The 23,880-nt window shown below is 41.0% G+C and overlaps 2 protein-coding genes across 7 annotated transcripts in view; both read left to right on the top strand.

The window, feature by feature from the left end:
- ppp3cb (protein phosphatase 3, catalytic subunit, beta isozyme) overlaps positions 1-8,062 on the top strand; it is a 32,310-nt gene extending 24,248 nt beyond the window's left edge. For 4 of the 5 annotated variants that reach the window (XM_044204280.1, XM_044204277.1, XM_044204276.1 and 1 more), the window contains exons 10-14: positions 745-822; positions 967-1,051; positions 1,321-1,418; positions 2,596-2,643; positions 5,699-8,062. In XM_044204280.1, the coding sequence (XP_044060215.1) occupies positions 745-822; positions 967-1,051; positions 1,321-1,418; positions 2,596-2,643; positions 5,699-5,877 (488 nt within the window). In that variant the 3' untranslated portion in view covers positions 5,878-8,062. The remainder of the gene's footprint in view (positions 1-744; positions 823-966; positions 1,052-1,320; positions 1,419-2,595; positions 2,644-5,698) is intronic. The other variant, XM_044204279.1, reaches the window with a different exon arrangement.
- Positions 8,063-10,341: 2,279 nt separating this feature from the next.
- sting1 (stimulator of interferon response cGAMP interactor 1) lies at positions 10,342-20,373 on the top strand. Of its 2 annotated transcripts, none has more exons than XM_044204282.1 (7): positions 10,342-10,446; positions 12,080-12,143; positions 13,953-14,145; positions 16,539-16,647; positions 16,939-17,183; positions 19,234-19,420; positions 19,874-20,373. In XM_044204282.1, exons 2-7 carry the CDS (start codon positions 12,106-12,108, stop codon positions 20,164-20,166), a joined length of 1,065 nt encoding a protein of 354 aa, XP_044060217.1. In that variant the 5' UTR covers positions 10,342-10,446; positions 12,080-12,105; the 3' UTR covers positions 20,167-20,373. The 2 variants fall into 2 exon arrangements, with proteins under 2 accessions (XP_044060217.1, XP_044060216.1); XM_044204281.1 differs by having other exon boundaries at positions 10,348-10,446; positions 12,080-12,310.
- The last annotated feature ends 3,507 nt before the right edge of the window (positions 20,374-23,880 follow it).

Raw genomic sequence — 23,880 nt, 5'->3', positions numbered from 1 at the left:
GTGAAGGGGCTCAAGGACGATGAATCCGGCTTTTTAGGCTGACATGATTTTATGAAACATTTTTGATTGGTGTAGTGTGAAGCAGCAAAAGAGTCACAAAAGACAGAAAGTTAGCTATGATGGATATCATTTGAAGGCAATTCATCCCATATAAAGTGCTATGAAGGAGCAGCTGTCAGGTTTAAGGTCTACACAGCAACCATCTTCACTTCCCGTGAAAGCAGGAAGTTATTTTTACCAGGGACACATCAGTGATTTTGTTGCCAGTATTTGCATTTGGTAAAGTGTTGAATAACCCAATGTATTCTTTTAAAAACTATGGACACCAATCAGCAAACACAATTAAAGTAAAAGCAGTATGAGGGATAATCTCTATAAATGTCTTAGTTTTAAAGGAAGATCCTTTTATGTGCTTTATATGGTTCTAGTACCACTTTATAATATCCTCTAAAAATAGCAATTATATCAGCTTAAAAAGGTGTACAACCCCTACTTACCGGATTAGGGACTTGTGGGTAACCAGAGTTTAGTCAGATTTGAGGCATTTTATGCCTTTATTGGACAGCAACAGTAGAGAGATGACAGGAGAGAGAGATAGGGAATGCAACAAGGGTCACCAGCTGGCTGCGAACCAGGGACACTGCGATTCATGGTTGGCGTCTTAACCCCTAGGCCACCAGGGTGCCCCTGTGTCCCTGTTTAAGTGTATAAGTTTGTGTCTCTGTCTGTCTGTTTGTCCTGCAGTGACTGAGATGCTGGTCAATGTCCTGAGTATCTGCTCTGACGACGAACTCATGAACGATGGAGAGGAGATCTACGATGGTAAGAAACACTCAACACTGACATCAAGGCAATGTGATTCAAACCTATGCTAGTGTAAATAAGTAAATAACTGACATATTTCAGTTATTACAAACATATTTTGACAATTTTTTTTTTGTGTGTTTGTGTTTGACTCTTTCACAGCCAGCGCAGCAGCAGCCAGAAAAGAGGTGATCAAAAACAAGATTCGAGCCATTGGGAAGATGGCTAAAATGTTCTCTGTACTACGGTGGGTCGAGTTCTGGTTGCACATGCTGTATGTGTGTGTGTGTACAGTATGCATATAAATGCTGCATTTCCTTTAAGTTTTGCAGAAATGAATCAGCAATAACTAGATTGTCAGCGTTCAATGTTTTAACCCACAAGCATGTTTTTGTGAGTTTGCAAGTGCACAGTGAAGGGAAGTGTGTAATTCTCTCTTTATCACCTGCTCTCTCGTTTTATCCACACACACACACACACACACACACATCCACACTGTCTCTGTCTGTCTCTCAGGGAGGAGAGTGAGAACGTGTTGACACTGAAAGGACTGACCCCTACGGGCATGCTGCCCAGCGGAGTGCTGTCTGGGGGCAAACAGACCCTGCAGAGCGGTGAGAGTTTCACACACTCGCGCGCGCGCACACACACACACACACACAAACACACTCTCAGCCTTAACCCCGGACACACCTTTAAAAACACAAATAAAGCACACACAAGTACACACAGACACAGTTTAAATATCTGCTCTAGACCATCCTCCGATTTCTTCCTCCTCTCCTCCTCTATTGCTGTTGTTCTCCTCTCATCCCTCTGCCTCACTGACTCGCTCACTCTCTCCACCTCACCTCACCAGCGCTGAGGATACTAACAGCCTGCTGGTTGTGTGTGTGAGTGTGTGTGAGAGAGAGAGGAAGAGAGTGGTAGAATGACAGAAAGTAAGGGGCAGCAATGCAAAGAGATAGATACTTCCAGACAGACAGCGAGAGGACATATAGGTGTGTGTGAGGTGAGTGTGAGCTAACACCAGCTACTGCTAACACCAAGTGCCCTCTGAACCTGCCATGGTCTCAGTGCTGCTCTGAAGGCCTCACATGACTAAAGCCTGAAACATGCCTCTGAGTCTGCAAATTTGCAAGCATCATGCTCGTATCGGTGTCTGCCAACACAAATTGCACATAACGTTGATGTGTACAACAGGGTACTATATTGCATTTACCAAACCTGAATGTGTAAAAAAAAAGTCCTTATCATGTTTTCTTTTAGGGGCCGGGGCATTTTTGCCTTTCACTCATAGTGTTTAGTCGAGAGGCAGACAGGAAATGTGGGGAGGGGGAGAGAGGGGTGCAACAAAGGTCCACGGCCATACTCGAACTGGAGAAGTAGAGGTTTACATGGTACGTGTCTTAGCCCCTAGGCCATCATGACACCCCTTATCATATTTGGGGGCGATCTGCTTCAGTTTCTGTTTGCATTCTTTTGGGGTTAAATAGTTGTTTGATGTTGGACCAACCCAAGTACTGGCTAAGCTTTTTCAGACCAGTGTTTGTTTGACAACATTTAGCTGAGATTTTGAAGGCTCCTCTGTGAGCCACGGTCACCCTTGTTTGGTTCCTTAAGCCATGACGTTTTTACGCGCAACTGCGCAAAAGCATGTTTCAGCCTTTACTCCTTTCTTCTTCTTCTCCTCATTCTTTCTTTGTACTTTCATCTTCTCTCTCTGTCATCTTCTCTCTCTTCCTGTCCTCCTTTCTTTCTCTTCTTCTCTTCTCTTTGCCCATCCTTCAGCTACCATTGAGGCCATAGAAGCCATCGAGACAGTTAAGGACGCTGAAGGTAAAATCCCACTCATTTCACTGTGTGTGCGTGTTCTGTGTGCGCACACGTGTGCACATGTGTGTGTGTGCGTGTGTGAGTGTGTGTGTGTGCAGCATGGCTGCGCTCTCAGCCTCTCATGCTCATAAGGTCATAGATTTTCCTTACCCACGATGCACTGAGCTCTTCCAACCACATCAGCGCTCACATCAAAGCCTAAAACCACCGCACACTGAAGCCACCACATCAAAACACACAGAACATACACACACTTTTCTCTTTCCTTTTCTTGGGAAACAGGAAACACCACTACACCTTCTCTCCCAACACACAGACATACACACACAAGCATTTATTTACATCCTAAACAAATCCAGCACACGCTGCACATCACACACAACTTTTTCTTACACACACAAGAAGAGCAGGGCTGTGGGTGGGAGTGGGTGTTGTGAAGGTGGGCAGGGTCACTCAGACCCCCTATAGTCTGCAGTGTGTTACAGTCTTTTCTATATATTTCATACAGTAGGTGCTGTAGTTCTGTAGAAGATAAACATGCAATCAATCTGTTTCTCGACAAGCTACAGCAGAAGAGTCACCTGGGATGATGAAAACAAATTCATGCAAAATGCTAAGGGAATATTTGTATTCATTTTACAAACCAATCTTTAAAATGTAATCTGTGGTAAAACTCAGCTTTTCACTGAGCTTTCAACCATATCCCATGGACTTCTTCAGCAAATGGTCACACAACCTAAGTACAGAACTTCAGTCACGTGATAACAGGTGATGTGGCTTTGGTTGAAATCTCTGTGGAAAGCTAAGTTAACCCTGAGTTTAGAATATTTTACCACAGATATGTGTTCCCAAGGTTAAGAATGAATTTCCAAACTTAAAACACATTTCATATTTGGAAGGACAATTCAAACTGACTGACTGAAGCCAGGGCAGATCTTCCAGGTTCTTCTGTGCAACTGAACAGATTGTGGTCATGGTATTTGTGTTTGGTGTATTATATTCTGTGTATACACATAGTTATTACTCTGCACGTTTAATTGACTGTAGTCTTTTGTGTTTGTACCTTCAGTGCTGTCTTTGGCTTACCTGAACTGCAGTCCATAATTTGTTTATGCAAATACATTTCCATAATTTGTTTAAGCAAATAAATTATGGGACTCTCTTATGTTATGTTTTTCTGTTATGTAATATGATTTGTAGCTGGGTGTTAGATGTCCGCTGTGTAACACAGTGGCATATTTGTAAGTAGCTGCATGTGTGCAAAGGCAATATGACACTAGCCGTTGTTTAAAAGTGACAGCGATCTCTCCAGACAAGACCTCCTTATCAGTTCAGGAGCATCTGTCGACATAGAGACAGCTGATCTCAAAGCTTCACGTTGTAGGGGGTTTTCCTCATTTTGGGGAAATTCATTTTGATGACACACGTCATTACAAGTGGTGGCCCTACTTGTTATCGGTATCTGCTTTGATCTTTTTAGAGTCTAATTTAAAGGGGCACTCCAGCAATTTATTATTGTCCTTACATAAATTGGGGGACTCACAAGACTCACAAAATTGTTAAATAGTTGAAACTGAAGCATTAGAGCCGGACATATCCTGACTTTTAATCCCTAGTTTGGGTCAAGCTCCAAAAAAGGCTGGATTATACATTTCCAATAATGCAACCAAAAGCATCTTTTTGTTAGACCCTCCCTGCTTGGTAAATGTCTTTTAAATGCTATATTGTGCAAAGCATATTTCCGTTAAAGGAATAGTTGTACATTTTGTATGTTGTTTGTTTAATCCGTACACAAACAGAAATGTAAAAAGTTGTGGTTTTACGGGAAGTCACTGTGCCAAGAAATAGTTCCAGCATGCAACTTTGTAAAAGCACCACTCTGTACAATCATGATACAACGTGTTAATTTGTGAGCTTCAGAGGTGCTGGTAGGTGGAGTTTTTTTCAACTTTGGACGGTGCCAATAGTTGGAGCTGTGTCCCCGTTTCCAGTATTTATGCTAAGCTTAGCTAACAGCCTGCTGCCGCTTGCTTCATATTTACCGAAAAAACACGAGAGGTATCAATCTTCTCTTGTAACTCTGCAAATAAGCGTAATAATGTTGAATGTTATTCCTTTAAACATTTGTAGTGTCCAAGCCCAAGCCGAGATAACCCTGATGACATCATCCCCATGACTAGTAAACTGACCTGCATGTGTAAAATCGGTGCCCCTTTAAGAAATCAAATCACCAGCACGTTGCGGAAGAGAAATTGTGAGAAAGCTGTGTCAAGTTCATTATCACAAAAAATGTACAAATTTGCTAAAATCTAACTAAACTTTACTCTAATCTTACTAAATCTTTACCTTTACTTTTGCTTGTAGGTTACAAAGGTTTATGGGGAAGTAGTAACCTCCAGTAAAAATAGTTTCAAACAAATGGCTGAGTGTCAAAAACTCTTCAAAGAGGCGAAACATGTTTTAAGGACTTATAAACGACCACTTCTGTGCTGCTGTGCTTTATTCCATACTCTGTGTCTCATATTGACTTATCTACCAGGTGTCTCAGACTACTGATCTAGGATCAATGGCCAAGTCACACTGACTGACGTTCACTGTGAGCCACGCGGTCAAACCAATCCTAGCTCAGCATTCAGACAACAGATGAACACTGGCTGATGTTTGTGGATATAGGCGTAAGAACCCTGTTATATAGATGACAGAACCTTGTTTATCCAAACCCAAAATGGCCTTCTGCTAAAGGGAGCACAATCAGGGTCAAAATGATTGAAATGCCCTTGCTGGTGTGCTCAGATTAAATCTTTTAAAAGGTGAATTAAACCAGACTGAATGCTTTGGAAATTTGTGCACATTCACATTTCATAAATGAATAAAATGTGGTTTGGAATTTCAATCCATTTCGGTGCTCTGAATATTTCCTTCAAAGCGCCTAGGGATTTGGATACACAAGATTCTACTGAATGTCTTGTTAAATATTAATTCTGTGTGCATGTATGTACGTGTGTGTGTGTGTGTGTGTGTGTGTGTGTGGGTGGGTGCGTGCGTGCTGTCTCCGCAGCCATCCGAGGCTTCTCCCCGCAGCATCGGATCAGCAGTTTCGAGGAGGCCAAAGGTCTGGATCGGATCAACGAGAGGATGCCTCCACGTCGCGACGCCGTCAACAGTGTGGGCCTGTCGATGGGCCGCATGAACATGGGAGAGCCCAATGGGACCGACAGCAACAGCAATATACAGTGATGGACATACACTCCCACATGCCCAGACACATACCTGCAGTTACAACTCTGATATGGTACCATATTTATAGATTCGTGTACATAGGCATATATACACAAGAAAAATGCATCACACACACAAACACAGTATTTTATACACTGAATAGGCTACACACAACATCACACACACATACACTCACACACACACACGATTACCTACCCCTTTCCCGTTGCCCTCAGCTGTACGTAAAGGCATGAGCATACCCGGACTTTACCACCAAAGGCTGAGTTTCTTCACTGAACTCATCAGCCCTATTTAGAGAACTACAACTCCCATGTACCTCCACAACAAAAACACTCCCCATGCAAAACAGGAGCAGCTGCTGTTCACAGTGTATGTTGGGGATCCCCAGTTGGTTGACAGTGTCAGCATGACGTGGCTGTGTCGGTGGTGTGTGTTGTGTCGGGCGGGGTCAAGTGTTTGCACGGGGGGGGGGATCAGGGGTTGGGGCATTATCTTTTTCCTGTTTGCATCCCAAAACAGGAAGTCGAACCAAACTTTGGATTGGTTGGTTTTATAGGGTTGTGGATATGCCTGCCTGCGTGCGTGCACATGCTTCAACATGTAAATGTCCGTGCAGTTATATTTGAAAATGTGTGTTCGTTTGCAAACACGAGCAGATCTCGCGGCTGTGGTGCGGTGGTTTATCTGTTGCCGAGAGATGTGTGGAGATAATCTCAGCTGCAGTCTAATCTGAGCCCTCGCATTCCTTTTCTTCTTGGGAGGAAATTCCCGTTTGCTTTTGTAGCACTACACTGCACCCATCCTCCGCTTTAAGTCAAGTGGAAGATTCCCCCCAAAAACTCTGGTCCCAGGCCAGTTAGCTCTCGGGAAAGGCTTGAAACTGGGCCCAGATCAGATTTGAAGCAAGTGTTTCTCCCTACCTGTTGCGTGTAAATAGGTTACATAGAGAGGTTTTATTGCACATCTGATCCAAGATGCAGTATAGTGGAAGTAGGATGCTTTATGAATGTGAGGCAGCCAGGGGGGGGAGTGGAAATGTGAAGTCATACTCTATTCAGTCTCTTTCTACATCCTCCTTTCTTCTTTCTTCCCGTGTTGCTGTCTGCTACCAAACAGCAGTGATGGCCGGGAATCTCTGGCTTAAAAACCAGAAATAATATTTCATGGAGGAAACAGACTCTTCTGGCAAAGACAGCAGCCACGACAACCAGAAGTCAGAAGAAAAGCTCTTTGTAAAGCATTTATATTAACGCATCAGTGCATGCACAGTTAAGTTCTTTGATAATAATGTGAAGATTATATTTGTGCTCTGTGTTTCACTATGGTAGGAATTTTTTTTTTTGTTTTTTCTGGATAATATAAATGAACTGAGGAATAATGAGTACTTTATTTTGTACATAATGTTAATTTAATTTATTTTTTGTATTCATTTTGTGTTATATTTTGTTTAGTTTTTTTTTTCATGTTTTCTTTCTTTTTCACAACCTGTGTTTCCGGTTTCTTTCAACGCTGTACAGAATGACAGTACGTTTCTATTCAAAGTGTCAAGTCCACGTTCTCTTCTCTCTTCTTTGTCGATGTACAGGATGATAAATATGAATAACGATAAACAAATATTAAACGAGCATTGATGAATGACCATACTATATACAGAGGCACAGACATTCAGGCAGCCAAAAGCATGATTGCATGGTTCAAATTTGCGCTGTTCAAAGCAAAAAGCAGCAAGACACATTTTAACAGAAGAGCCGGTGTGTTGCCGTCACAATTTAAAGGAAAAAAGTGTACTCTCTCTGATCATAATTCTTGATGATTCCTCTTGTTATTTGATGATATTTATGATTCTATGATTATTATGATTCTATTTATTATGGACATTATTCTTAATATTTAAGCTCTCTCTCTCTGCTGGTTGCTCTTCATGTTGCGTTGCTCCTTGGTTGATCTTGTTGTGCTTCTTTGGGAGAGGTGAACCCCCCTGGGAGACCCTGTGCCATAGAAATTGTGCCACGGTTCTTACTTTCTCTCTCTCTCTCTCTCTCTCTCTTCCTCTCTGTTTCTCAGTCTCTCTCTCTCTCTTTCTGCTCTCTTTCTGTTTTGACTCCCCAGTCACTAACACTGTAAGCATGCCCCATGGGACGATCCACTTTTTTACTCTTGAATAAAATATGCATGAACCTTTGGTATGGATACCGAGTCTTTATTCCCTTACCGCTGAGCATGGACACACACACAAATCACAATACAAAAGAACCACCCTGATACTGAGAAACACTTCATCGAAGCTAGTCGAACTGACCAGATCTGTTATACAGTTGCCAAATTACAGAGGAACTTGCTTGCATAACCTGAATGATTCATATCATATATACTCAGAGTGAATCAATATGAAGAATGTGCTTTGTTCAAACTGAGGAGAACTTAGTCAGTGAAGACATACAGTACCTAAATATATTTAAACATATCATTCTTCCAACACAGTAAGCCAGTGGTTCCCAGCTTTTTTTGCTTGTGATCCCTTAATACCAACCAATTTCTTCTTGCGACACCTTATCACAGTGTGCATGTCTGGGCAGTTCAAACATAGAGTGATGTTCCCTGCTCAGACCATTTCATTCCGATACTTTTTAGGTGGCTGAAGAGGTAAAGCTGTCCAGTATTTCACAAGAAAAGAAAAATGAATTAAAATAAAGTCAGACAAATATGGATAATTTTGTGTGGCAGAATAACTTTTAAAAAAAAGTTCCTACCCAGGATATGACCCGTTCATTTGATTTGTTGGAGTCCCGACCCTCAGGTTGGGAACCGCTGGAGTATTGTATTTTGCATTCTTCTTGAAACACTGATGTAGTTACAGCTTTGATAACATAACACACAGATGAGTCAGAAATATTACTTCATCCATGGGCTATGTCATTTTGAAGATTTGAATATGTAATTTGATTCTAATAATTAGATCCATTACCGGAAAAGCCAGTGGCGAGAGTGTGTGACTTTCTCTTTCGTTATGAAGAGGTAATATGAAGAGGAACACGAGGAAATATTTTTTGTATGATTGATGTTTAGAGTTCCAGAGACTTGTGGAGTCTATGACAAAGAGCATTGAAGCTGTTCTGAAGGCTCATGTTGGCCTAACATTCTTACACTAAAATACTTGATTTTTACTTACATTTGTTACCCATCTGTATATTGCAGTTTTTCCACTTTAGCCTCGTTTCCACCCAAAGTATCCGGAACTTTTATTCCCAGGAGTTACTTTTCAAGGAACAAAAAAGTTCCTTCAGCCCATTGTTGTCTGCGTTTCCACCGCGGTCTGAAGACCTGCGAAGATTAGGCAAATGACACCCATCAGGTTACACCCAACACACAGCTGCATAACTCTATTGTTTTAAAATATTAAACACATCACCTGCAACTCAGACCTTATTTTAACCTATGCACTCTCACCTGTTTTAAATACTGAGCTTACTGGTGTATAATGGTGAAATTGAGAGCCACTGCTTCCTCAGAGCGTTGTAAATGTTAGAATATGGTAACATAAGCATTACATGTCTTTTTACATATATAGAGCCACTATATACATATTTGTTTCCACAACTATTTATTTATCTGCAGAAATATAAATGTGTAAAATACAGCGTTTGTGTGCTTCAGCAGGAGGCATGGGACGAGGGCTGCTGTTGGTCGTAGGAGTAAACGCACTAGTCTCTGCAGCCTGCGGTTCAGTGCGCCCGCCCGTTTCATCTGAAAAACCTGTTGAAAAAAAATAAACTTGTGTCTCACTGCGACGACATTAACAAGATATCATCTTGTACGATCTATTTAGCCACCCTTACCTCAACGAACACCACGATTCTAAACCATGAGCGGTCAGCTTTAGCGGTTGGCTTTAGCAGGCATGACAACAGTTAACGTTATGTCATTTAACAAGCATCATCCAACTGACTGGTCATCCGTTTCCGTGTCTTCCACCACGGCTTCCAACAGCACAGTAGCTGAGCCGCTGCGCCAGAGAAGGCCGGCCTGTGACCCAGCAACGCATCGATCCAGACGGTCAAACCACTTTCTGCTCCACCGGTCGGAGCTCGACCGGTCCCTGGAACTTAATTCAGACCCTGGTCTAAAAGTTCCTCCGAAGGTTCCTAGTCCCTGGGGAATGTTCCTGCAGTGGAAATGCAGCTTTTGATATCCAAATGACTCAACAAAGGGGGCGCAAAATGACCATAAATGCATCTATTCTATTATGAAATAAATGGCAACAGTTAACTGGAAGCAAACTTGCCACTTGAAAGTACAAAAAAATCTGGTTTTGTAATGAGAACTTCTTCTTTCATAATCTATTGCTCTTTCTATTCATCTGTTCCTCCCACTCTCTCTCTTTGTTTCTCGCCCTCTCTTTACCTCAATGTTTGGGTGTTATTGTTCGGGTAAAGGCAGAGCAAATTTAATTGAAATCGAAACTGAAAGTGTTGGATGTGACTAAAGGGGTGGAGAAAAAGGAGAGGCAGAAAGAACATAGAAGACAAAGGAAATCTCTCTTATCTGGATCACAGCAAACACACCAAGGTGAGTCCCTATATACATTTCTTTCTCTTGTCTAGTTTTAAAATGCACTTCTGATGTAGTTGGACTAACTGTCCCCTGCTAGATTAGACTTTTTCCCTCCTGGGCACAGTGGAATTAGGCATCATCACTCAGAGATCAGGTTGTGTGTTTGTAGTAAAAAAGGAACTTCCTTTAAAACCTTATTGCTTCATATTGAACTGTCTATTTCAAATATAGTCAATGCCAACTAGTGTACAGTATATGTGCCACTTAAAGCTAGGATAGGTAAGTTCTCTTTACATCCTGACAGCAATCAACAAATCAAATGCTCTGGGGGGGAAAAAAGAAAAAAAGCCGTTATCTGTGGCTGTCATAATCCTATAATAAGCCTACCTACCCGCCTACCTGAGCGCATCCTTCCCGTGCACTCATTGCACATGAAAATGTGTTTTGGGGGAGTAACTTTGGAGAGAGGCCTGAACTTTAATGGGACATTTACCTCATTGTGGCTCTATTCATCATGGTTGTACTGGAATACACTTTGGAATGGATTTAATTGTGTAACTTGTAAGATGTTACTATAGATGGGCAGAAAACACACACCTACTAATTACAGCTTTGAATAAACTGTATTCAAATAATTTAAGCATAGACAATTTGTTTTCACAAAAGTCAAAATTTGTCTTTGATACAGTTATTTTTATACAGTAACATTATCATAAACACACATACACACTTAAACACAAATGTATACACATGCATACAAATGCACAGGCATACTCATTCAGACTCTAGAGGGACAAGCTTCTGGTTTTACTGTGCGTTTATAGTTTATCAAATGTTTGAAGGAGTCAGAAACTGCATAGATATGCCTTACAACATGTCTTGTTGGAGTCTATAGGAAATATGATTTTAGTTGTACATGTTTGATAAATAAGCTCCAGAGTACTAACACATGCTGGCCACTATAACAGTTCCAGACCTTAGACACAGCTTTGGTTTCCAAGTGACATCTAAAAATCACCGAAAGCGTTTCAAAGATAGATTAAAGTGAATCACTGGCATTTGTCTTCTGTACATTGAAACTTTCCCACATATTGCGTGTCTTGCCACACCTGTCATTGATGTCACAGCGCCTGTGTTTCTATTAACAGGTGATGGAAAAAAACACACTGACGTCACTGAGCCAGATGTGCAACGTGCAAATTTCAGCCCACGGAGAGTAGAGAAACCCTGTGCAATTTAGAATATATTTACACTTTAAAGGCTCAGCACCTCCCCGTAGAAATTCGAATCCCACATTTTTGGCTTGATGTGTTTATAGTTATTGACTGCAGTGAACATATTTTGTCGTTAGATACAAGCTCTTACAGTATGTGACAGCTGAGGATGATGATGATGTCTTTTGAGGTTTATAAAAGCTAAATGATGATTTTTATGCAATATTTTGCTGTTAGGTGAGAACCTTGAATGTCTGAAATGAAGTTTACAGGAAACATTAAAAACAGCCATATTTCTCACTTTAGCACATAGTTTAGACTTCATTAAAATGGCTTTGAACAGTTTTCTGGGTGAACTGGCCCTACGCATTGATAGATCGATACATCTGGTTTTATAAAAGCGCTCCCTGACAGCACTGGATGAATGTTCCCAGACAGATGCAGTGCCTCCAAGATCAGGATGCTCTCATCCCTCGGCCTCGTGGGACTTTGCCTAAGGTGTGTGCTGCGTCGCTGGCTGCCATAACAATAGGAGGCATCATGTTTCTGTCTCCTGAAAGGTTATTTGGTTGGGTTGCCATGGTAATACTCACCTTGACCCTTGGCCCTCTACTGCACGGGCTCTGTCTGCTAGCAGAGGAGATGCTGTACCATTCAAACACAAGGTGAGAGAAAACGTGGGGTTGTGTGTGTTACAATCAGTTAGAGTATGATGAGAGACAGAGTGGTCGAGAGTGTTTTTGTATTTAGATTTTGAAAAGAAAAAGAAATCTGGGCAAAATTTTGAATTTCAGTGCTTGCGGTCTGTGTAGTACTTTAGTGTGCCTTTCTTTTAGCATTGTTTAAAGCTGCTCTCATCAATATTTTTATATTAAAGGTGGGGTATGCCATTCTGGAGAAATCCAATACCATGACAAATACCATGATATAGAGTGAACAACGACACAGCAATTCATATAGCTAACATTAGCTAGGTTGTGGGTTAGCTTAGCTAGGTTGTGGGTTAGCAAACTGTCGCTACAGTTGCTGCTGCGAAGCTAACAGCCAGAGAGGACAGGACGGTTTCCCAGAACCAGCACACCAGCTCCAGACAGCGATACTCACAACTCTCCTGCTACTATAGCTAACATCACAACAACAGCATATCTTGGCAATCTAGAAAGTAAGCTGAATGTCCGTGGGAAAGACATTTAACGTTACCTGACACACAGATCATGGCTGGAATGGCTGGAATAGTGTTGTGTCAGTCCGAGCCACTTTGTTTAGTTCTCATTTACAGAGCCAGGGCTGTGTACAAACACAGGGGTTTTTTTCAGCGCACACACTGAATGGACAGCTAGCGGACCGTGAGGAGATATTCGCTGAATATGGCAAAAAGACGTGTACCCCACCTTTAACTCATAGTGACAAACACACAGAATTCTCATCTGACTCTGCAGTTCCTCTCAGCTCTACAGAGTGTTTTAGCATCTTTCAGCTCATTGTTTTGGTTTTACAGCCAACTTTACTGTGTTGATTCACTCTCACCGTTTCCAGCCACAGTAGGCAGTTGTTTTTGGTGAAAAACTTTTAAAAAACCCCACTGTGCACTACCTGTTCAGCACCAAACAACAGACAGACAAAGTTAGCAACTAGCTAATGAACATAGTGATGCATTAAGCAGCTAAAGAGCCAGATATTCATGTGAGGAGTTGGTGGAGACCAAAACAGAACTAAAAGAAGAGTGAACATTGGACTGCCATTAGTCATATGGACACAAACACGACTCCAAATGAATTTTAATATTGGTCCGTCTCTGCTCTATGCGTAAATAAGCTGCTGCTGCTATCAACTTAATAAGGTGATAATTTTTAATGATTATTGCACTGCCCCAAAGAGGCCAAAAATAACCAGCTAATGCAAGTTTAAGTACATGCAATATGTGTCAATTTTAACCATCAATATGTCAACAATATATTGAATAATAAAATGGGATACCTTGGTATATTTGTCATAAACAAATGAGACACATGCTTCTGTGGTATACAATGGTATAGTTAGTGCTTACATTTCTATTCTAAATTTAGGCCAGATTCTCCAGCTGCTTCCTGTCTCACATGACATGTTACTTCTTGCTCTTTGCTGCCCCTTATATAAGCATGTAGAGGCAAGTAGAGGTCAACATTAATCTCAGCAACAGTATGTTTATAGTAATAATGTCAGTCTTTCTAAATTAATTAAATGTTTCATTGATGTTAAAATGCTAAACTGAGCATCCACTAGCACAACAGTGACACAGTACCCTCTTTCCTTATCTGTTTTTACCAGGTATCGAGGCCGAGGGCTGCTGAGCCATGTGCTGCCAGCCTGTGGTTTTGGGGGAAAGACCCTGCTGGCTGCAGGGCTGGCAGGCCTTATGCTCTACCTGGCCGGTCATCCTCTGCCACACAAAAGTCAGTGCTGGAAACTCCTCATCCTGGCCTCGGTTCTTTACGCGCTGTTCAAAAGCCTGGGAGTCCTGGTGAGGTCCACACCTGACACACGAGCACCACTGTCTTTGTTTTTCTGGGGTATCTGTCTTTCTCTTCCACTGCAGTACAAAAACAAAAAAGCTATCCTTTGAACATTACAAGGCCCTATCTAGAGCCAGTTATTGGTTTGTCCGTTCTGGGCTACTGTAGAAACATAGCAGTGCAACATGGCGACCTCCGTGGAAGGGGACCCGCTGAGTAGATAAAAACGTTCTAAAAATATTCTAAGGTTATGAAAACACAACGATTCTTATTTTCAGGTGATTATACACTAATGAAAACATACATATGAATATTATATTCAATTTCTGCCAATAGCTCCTCCTAAATGTTACACACTGGACCTTTAAAGGACCATGCTAGTGTCCAGATAGATTTCCAAGTTTTAGTGTTTTTCTGTCCTTTCTGCCATTAGTTTCCATTCATATAGAAATTAATATAAACCTTTGACTGTGACTCATGGCAATCACCCTGAAAGATCTATAACACAACAGCATGCTTTGTAAATGCCATTATCTCTCATAAGTACAGGACTAAATGACAGGTTAGGCTAAATGTAGCTAGAAGGAGTGGACATTTGGAGCATCTCAACCTTGTTTATACATTAGCAACTTCTAGAAACCAATTTAAGGATTATGTTTCAGAAAATACTCTATATAACTCATTTAGCACGTGTAACTCAGTTTCTGCTTCACTGCCTGTCACTGCCCCAGGAAAATGGTTCTGATAGATTTTTTTTTTTTGAAGACTCAAAGCCACCTTCACCTTCGAAGACCAGTGTTTGTACAAAACCTCATCTCAGCCCTGCAGTGGGTATCAGGCTGTGCCGTCATAAATCTACTGCGCCCTCTGACACAATTTCTTAACCCTGACATAATGTTCGTTTAAACTTCCTTTGAGTCCCTGACTCCGGCTAATCCAAAGGTGGGCAAAGAGGTGGAGCTGAGGAGGGCCGAATGAAGCCTGGTTGATGAACCACCTAGCGGCTAGCCAGCTGATAGGGCACCCACCTGTCACTCAAAGCGGCCACGTGCTTAATTATGCATAATTTTAAGCCTTAATATAAAACGGGTGAGTTGTAAAAAAAAAATTCACCTCCCTCACGGTTGTCATGAACGGGGAAATTAGCTAGAGACCAAAACCGTTTTTTGTACAAGGCTGTAAACATGTTTATTTCTGCTGTAAAGTTGGGCATTTTAACATGGGGGTTAATAGGGATTGACTCGCTTTTGGAGCCAGTCTCAAGTGGCCATTCGAGGAACTGCAGTTTTTGGCAGTTTTTTCAGCCCCAGAGGTTGCTGCTGTTCAGCCCCATCAAACGTAGCAAGACGTTTATTTAAATGGAAACGGTTGTGCCTTCAACACCATGTTGTGTACACAAGCGCACTGCCTTTTTAATACGGCGGGGTTTATATATACTTTCCTGCTGATTGAGTAACACCTCTGACACACCTACCAAACAGAGAAAACGTTTCTCAAAGCTCGCTGCACAACGTTTTCAGTTTGAACGTGCCCCAGATTTAAAAACTCCTGTATACTGCCAAATACAGAGAGATTTACATGGCGGTGATAGGCTTAATCAGCATTGTGTGAACTTGTTTGGCAAGGGCTTGAATGTAACGGACGTTCATTTATATGTAAAAATCCTGCACTCAACCTTGAAGCGTACTAGCACGTTGCCAGCACGGGCAAGATAAAACTCATGGCACAAGTCTACGATAACTTTCATTTGATGTCAGACAGTAAAACCATCAGCTGTGAATCTACTAAACAAAACTACACTAAGATTTCTATACTTTAAAACAATGTATTTACAAATAAAAGTGACAACTGGAAAAACTGTACAGAGGGAATCTCTTTCTCTCTCTTCACAATCCTGATTAATTTAGATAATTGATTTTATCAGAAAGGTCATCATCTGAGAGCTTACTATATTTTTTAGCATAAGAGCACTACATTTTAGACAGAACAGTCCCTATGTAGGAACACTTCCTGAAGCATCAGTTGATTGTAATTGATATGGCATTTCTGGAGTAAAAATAGGCTCAAATTATGTCTTCATCAGCAAGAATGACCATAGCACCCACACTGGCCTCAAAGAATTGCTCTATAATTCTGAGCACACTGTTCCCTCAGACTCCTTAAAGAAACTGGCAGCATTATAGATTCAAATCCAGCTCAAGCTTGGGTGTAGCTGTCTCTGTCCCCTGCTTTTGCACTGAATTCTATCCAAAAATATATTCATCCTACATAGAAAAGGGCAGCTTGGGTGCAGGTATGCCCTTTTCTTTTGCCTGACACCTTCCGAAAGGTGTCAGGCGGCTCATGAGCAGAGGTGAGGTGTTGTGACATTCTTCGAGCCGATTCTGTGTTTGGTGTGCAGGGTCCGTCAGAGGTGGAGGTGTCAGACATCTGCGAGGGGAGGAAGATGAACGTCGCCCACGGCCTGGCGTGGTCCTTCTACCTGGGCTATCTGCGACTGGTGCTGCCGCGTCAGTAACAGCAAAACACACACACACACACACACACCATGTCCATTTGTTTTGTCCTCCTTTTATTTCAAATTACACACTGGCCTTTTGAATACCAGTTTGTGGACTTTACTTGTACAATATAATCAATTTTGGATATACTGTATATGCCTGTTTTAAGATAACCTTTAAGCTGCTATGTATGCTACACCCCCATCAAATATTAATCTTTGGTGATACTGAATGCACTGCATTCTAGTGATTCTAGAGATATGAATGAATGTGTGGGTGTTTCTGTGTGTGTCCATTCAGATTTGGAGGCTTCCATCGCAGCATTTCGTGCCACCCATCACATCAGCAGCCCCTTCTGCGGTCGTGGCTCCAGGAAGCTCCTCATCCTCATACCTCTCAATGCCAACATCTCTCACAAGCTGGAGGATGAGGACAACAACATCCGTTTCTATGACAACCTCCCCAACACTGAGATTGACAGGGCAGGAGTCCGGCGGCGGGTCTACAAGCACAGCGTCTACACAGTACTGAACGAGCATGGGAAGGTGGGCGGGGATGTAAAATAATAGTTACACATTATAATGCATGTAGATTTAGATGATACCAGAATATAGATAGTAAGAACACATACAGCAAAGTGCTTTCACACATGTTGAAATAATAGCTGTATGCCATCCATCCATTCTCTGTGCTTTTTAGAGTCAAAGGTGGCTGAAAAATATCCCAGCATTCATTGAGCAAAAGGCAAGGAAACAGATCTCCAGTCTATCTCAGACCTGTATCACTTTATTATCTTAAGTTATAGATTAAATTGGATTGCTAACTGATGAAGTTACCTATCACATTTTAAGCAGATACTCAGTAACAGATGTATCTCAGTTGCACAGCAAAAATATTCAGTCAACATTAAATAAGGTAATCAGAGAACCTGCAGTCTGAATACCTCTGAGCTACTTGTGCTCTAATTCAACTCAGTGTCTGTCTTCTGTTTGCCAGTGTGAGCTGAAAGACTTTTAGCGTGCTGACATTTTCTCCTTTGATCAGATTTGTAAAGACTGCACAGCTAAAATGTGACAGAGAGAGAGTCACAGTGAAGTGACAGACTCAAGGGCCTGTTTCTGTATATATATTTTTTTCAATATTTCAAGATAGCACGTCAATATGTTTGATGTAGCAAATCTAACACTGATTGTACTCAAGGGAAAGGAAGTTTGGACTGCATGACAGCATCCTGAGTTTCATGTGAGACCAGAAATAGCCACCAATTATATCACTTATATCAAGTGATTATCTGAATGATGTTGTGGTTGTATTTTATAGTCATTATGCAGAATAAGGTGATGATGAATGTTTGACTTTGAAATTTACTCCAGTACTGTACTTAAGTATAATTTTGAGGTACTTGTATTTTACTTGAGTATTTCCATTTTAAGATACTTTATACTTCTACTCCACTACATTTCAGAGGTAAATATTGTACTTTTTACTTTACATTTGTCTGACAGCTATGGTTACAATTAAGATTTTACACACAAAACATGTGACCATCCTATAAATTAGGGCTGCAACTAATGTTTATTTTCATTGTAGATTAATCTGATGACCATTTTCTTAATTATCCAAGTAATTTCTCAGTCTATAAAATGTCAGAAAATAGTGATAACCGTCCATCACAGCATCTCAGAGTCAAAGGTGACATCTTCAAATGTCATGTTTTGACCGACCAGCAGTCTGAAACCCAAAGACATTCATTTTACAATGATATAAAACTTACAGGACTTACATTGGAGAAGCTGCAACCAGAGAAGGTTTAGTTTTTGATTGAAAAATGACAGTGAACTACTACTAACTAATTACGTTTGATACTTTAAAGCGAGACTGTGTAACTTTTGAAAGAATGAATAACACATTCTTCCTTTTACAAATGAAAAGTTGAATTCATGAGCAATAAAACAAATAGCTTATGGTGGCTAATAGTAGCTAATGTTAGCAAACTTTGTTAGATATTACTGTATTAATCAATGTTATGTAAAAGATGAGTACTTCTTCCATTGATGATGAAAACTGAGAAAAATGGTCTGAGCCTGATGTTCAAACTAATATGCGTGATTGGACTGAACCCTGACTGCTATCCTGTTAAGACCGCTAGCGTTATTGGTAGATTTATTGAATCTGAATTTATTTCCACTCTAAACATTAAACCGACATTAAAGTCTCTTGTCTTAAACATATTTTGAGACTATAAAAGAAATACTGAGACTTGTGATGCCGTTTCCGCAGAGATGATTTGTACTTTGAGATACAAAAATAAAATACTCACTTCTAGCATAGTACATCACCTCCATCATGCTGTTTCCCTTCCATAGCACAGCATGAGTACCACCTCCTGGCTAAACCTGAGAATTCACCTGTGGAGAACTAATCTAGTAAAGCACAGTAACAGCACCATCTATCTGTAAAACATGGTAATTAAACATTTCTGGTTCCAGAGTTCCACAAGCTTTTAAAGGATTATTTGTCCATGTGTCCTGTATCTATCTCTGGGTGTCTGTTTTGTTAATGTGTGTGTGTGTGTGTGTGCGTGTGTGTAAACAGGCCCATGAGTGTGTGGTGGAGTATGCAACGCCTCTGCTGACGCTTTACAGCATGTCCCAGGAGAGCAGCGCTGGTTTCGGGGAGCCTGAGCGCAGACAGCAGGTTCTGCTGTTCTACAGGACCCTGCAGGACATACTGGAGCGCTCGCTGGAGTGTCGCAACCACTACAAACTCATCCTGCTCAATGGTAGGAAGCGTGTGTCTGTGTGTGTGAGTAAACTTTATGCACATCTCACGGCTTCAGACAGACTGCTTTTAGGGGGATTTCAGCTTTTAGCTTATCCGCTTCTCCACAAGGTGTGACAATCAGGATTTGTGTATTTATGGTTTCTTTTGCAATATATGTTTTTAAAAAAGGTTTTGTTGATGCTCAGCGGCTTTATGCCACACAGCATATAACTGAAATAAAGGATGAAGGTCAGAGTATCAGTGTTGGGAGCTTTTCTAGCTTTGGTCCAGTTATCTCTGCCCTCGTGGACATTTCATCTTTGTATTGACAGTAAGAAACCCAGTTTCATAGCATAAATACTCCACCATGTGATTTTAACAAAGTTGTTAGATTATTACTGTCTTAACGACAGACAATGATTAGAGGCAGGATGCTCAAACAAACATTGATCATGTTTTCTTCTTCTGCTAGATGAGAATGAAGACGACCCTCACTTCCTGTCCAAGGCCATCCTCAGACACCTGCAGCAGCAGGAGAAAGAGGAGTTCTACCTCACCCCACCTGATGATGGAGATGGTGCGCCTGTTGGCACAAACTTCGCCAAGATGGTGGACCCGTTGGTGCAAATTTCAAGTGCCATAGACAGGGACTGGCACCACCCTGAGCCAATGAGCAGGGAGCCCACGCTCATGTATAGCCTGGAGGAACCTCAGCCTCTAAAGGAACCTGTTGAGAACACCGACCATTATTATGGAAAAATATAAACACATGAATACACACACACACACACACATAGGGTTGCAGTGTACCGTGGTATGAAAATTGATGCTTATCATACCATGAACATTTACTTATCTACTGAATTCTACCGCATTAGTGTCATTAAAAAAACACATTTCAAGTTTATATCAAGTTTCATGTCTGTCAGGACATAATATTTTGTGAAATTAAAATAAACCCTTCTGTTTTCATTCCTGTAATTGTCATTGTAACTGATAATAATAATTGTGTAATACCATATACATATACAGTTATCGTACGATGAAACTCATACCGTTGCAACCTCACATATACTGTTTTGACCGACCAGCAGTCTGAAACCCAAAGACATTCATTTTACAATGATATAAAACGGAGGACTTACATTGGAGAAGCTGCAACCAGAGAAGGTTTAGTTTTTGATTGAAAAATGACAGTGAACTACTACTAACTAATTACGTTTGATACTTTAAAGCGAGACTGTGTAACTTTTGAAAGAATGAATAACACATTCTTCCTTTTACAAATGAAAAGTTGAATTCATGAGCAATAAAACACACCCTTGCTCAATTCAGTACACTCAGGGATTTTGTCGATACAACCTCACTGGGTCTGTTATAAGCGGTAGCTTATGGTGGCTAATAGTAGCTAATGTTAGCAAACTTTGTTAGATATTACTGTATTAATCAATGTTATGTAAAAGATGAGTACTTCTTCCATTGATGATGAAAACTGAGAAAAATGGTCTGAGCCTGATGTTCAAACTAATATGCGTGATTGGACTGAACCCTGACTGCTATCCTGCTAAGACCGCTAGCGTTATTGGTAGATTTATTGAATCTGAATTTATTTCCACTCTAAACATTAAACCGACATTAAAGTCTCTTGTCTTAAACATATTTTGAGACTATAAAAGAAATACTGAGACTTGTGATGCCGTTTCCGCAGAGATGATTTGTACTTTGAGATACAAAAATAAAATACTCACTTCTAGCATAGTACATCACCTCCATCATGCTGTTTCCTTCCATAGCACAGCATGAGTACCACCTCCTGGCTAAACCTGAGAATTCACCTGTGGAGAACTAATCTAGTAAAGCACAGTAACAGCACCATCTATCTGTAAAACATGGTAATTAAACATTTCTGGTGCCAGAGTTCCACAAGCTTTTAAAGGATTATTTGTCCATGTGTCCTGTATCTATCTCTGGGTGTCTGTTTTGTTAATGTGTGTGTGTGTGTGTGTGTGTGTGTGTGTGTGTGTGTGTGTGTGTGTGTAAACAGGCCCATGAGTGTGTGGTGGAGTATGCAACACCTCTGCTGACGCTTTACAGCATGTCCCAGGAGAGCAGCGCTGGTTTCGGGGAGCATTTTAAGTTTATATCAAGTTTCATGTCTGTCAGGACATAATATTTTGTGAAATTAAAATAAACCCTTCTGTTTTCATTCCTGTAATTGTCATTGTAACTGATAATAATAATTGTGTAATACCATATACATATACAGTTATCGTACGATGAAACTCATACCGTTGCAACCTCACATATAATAGCCATGCACAAGCTATCCAAACCCCTTCAAACGCACAACATGGGTCAAAAATGGCCCATATTCACTTCCTATGTTACTTCATGTATGGCTATGTCTTTTGAAATCAGTTTATTTCATAATTTAATATTCTAGGTATTCACTGATACTGTGTTTGATTACCACAAATCATTATTTTCAATTTTCCTCTTACTTTATGAACAAAACATTTTAGTTTTGGACCAAACAATAACACATTTAATACTTGAAATATGTTTATTTGTCACTTTGTCACACATAACATACACATATCACTGATAACCGATAACAATGATATTGAACTGTAGTATGTATATGTAGTGTAACTGTAGTGACCTGTGGTGAATGTGACCGGATAAAAGAAAACAAAACTGATGGGTACAGTGCAAATTGCCATCTCAGTGCCTCACTACATGTTTGTGCTCCTTGCACACAGGCTTGGTGCACTGGGAACACCAGCTGCTGACCTTTCTATCATTGGCAGCGGGGAAGATCTTGCACCTCTTCCTCTTCACTTCCTGTGGCTGCGTTTGTTTTTTTTTAATCCCACATCTTCCCATTGCCTCTGTAATATACTTTTGGAGGTGGCGCGTGCCCTCGATGCGCCTCCTCATATGTGGCATGGCAATCTCTTTGCCCAGCTCCTTGATGAATAGCCGCCGTGCATTGGTCACACCACCCATGTAATCAGAGTGTTGTGCAGTGAAGTTGGCGTAGGCATTAAGGGTGGCAGCATCCAGCACACTGTACCAGAGCACCACCACTAACCCCTTAACCCAATGTTCAAATATTACGTACAGTTAACTTTCACAAGATATAAAATATTTTCTTAGGTAAAACAATTGTAAAATATGACCTACATGCATCAGATGTGCAAAGGAGCCGAGTTGTGAAATGTGTGGTAGGTGAATAGTTGTCTGCAGTAAACATGTTCCTAAGTGCAAACATTTCCAACTAGAGACCGTCTTGCGATGGGATCACACCAGCCACAACACCCGTCAACATGTTGACGTCATCACTACATTATTACATGAGGACTCAGTACTCACCGGTCGGACCACACCCACCTTTGAACTCGGCCTTCATTTTGATCCTGACGCCTGTAAAGTTTCGTGACTGCATCTTGCACGGTTGTGACACTATCGCGTTGATAAAATGGGTCCACAGACATATAAACACCTGGCAAAGTACTCAAAACCACTTCTGTGGTAGTTCCCACTACGGCAGGTGTCTCCGGGACCACATTTTGCCTCGGAGACTGACATACATACAACAGACAGTATCATTGTCATTGTGACCAACATCAACTGCAATTGTGCGAAACCCTCAAAACAAAAATTAATATGACTTATCTTTAGAAACTGATGCATAGATCAGTCCACAGCACTGCCACTCAAAGAGGATGTGTGCAGTGGAAACACCCTGGACAGCTTGCTTTAGTGCTGGGAAAGTGATGCAACTTGAAAGTGTTGTTTAGAGACCCGGACGTGATCTTCTGCCAACATCAGGCCATCCAGTTAATATGTAGTTAAATTAGTCTCAAGTCGAGCAAAGGTGTCCATTAGTCCTGTTGTTGCTACCAGTTGGTTCATTCAATAGTCTCAGCATCATTTCACAGCATTTACCTATGTCACTTTTTAATTTAACCCCAATGATCTTTCAAATGGATAGGGACAGAGTGGATACAAAAATGCAAAAGTTTTGTCTCAATATTTTAATTCATGCAAATTTTGTTGAAGCAACAGAAAGTATAACGACGTAATCATAGTGAAGGGAAAAGGGGCATTTATTATGGGTGAAATAAGGTTATAGGTAGAGCAGGATAGCGAGAAACGGGAAAACACAGAGAGATTGTACAAGTGTGTTTTATGACTGTATAAACAAAAGAATCAAGTCACAAGACACCTGACACCACGCCTGTTTATCTGCGTCTCACATGCACACACACCTCATGACCCGCAGAGCTGCAGCTGAAACACCTCGGTGAGGTTGCATCAGATCTGTTTACAGCTGTCTGTCTTCTCGACAGGGCAGAGGCGAGAGGAAGGACGGAGGGATCTGATCCAAACCCTGCTGAATCATCAACACAGTTTTGGTGTACTGCATATTCAGATGATTTATACCATGCAAATGTAGCAGGTACACAATTATAG

Source organism: Siniperca chuatsi, linkage group LG8 (assembly GCF_020085105.1).
Source record: "Siniperca chuatsi isolate FFG_IHB_CAS linkage group LG8, ASM2008510v1, whole genome shotgun sequence".
Classification (NCBI taxonomy): domain Eukaryota; kingdom Metazoa; phylum Chordata; class Actinopteri; order Centrarchiformes; family Sinipercidae; genus Siniperca; species Siniperca chuatsi.
The sequence above is the reverse complement of the archived record's forward strand: the minus strand, read 5'-3'. Positions and strand labels throughout refer to the sequence as shown.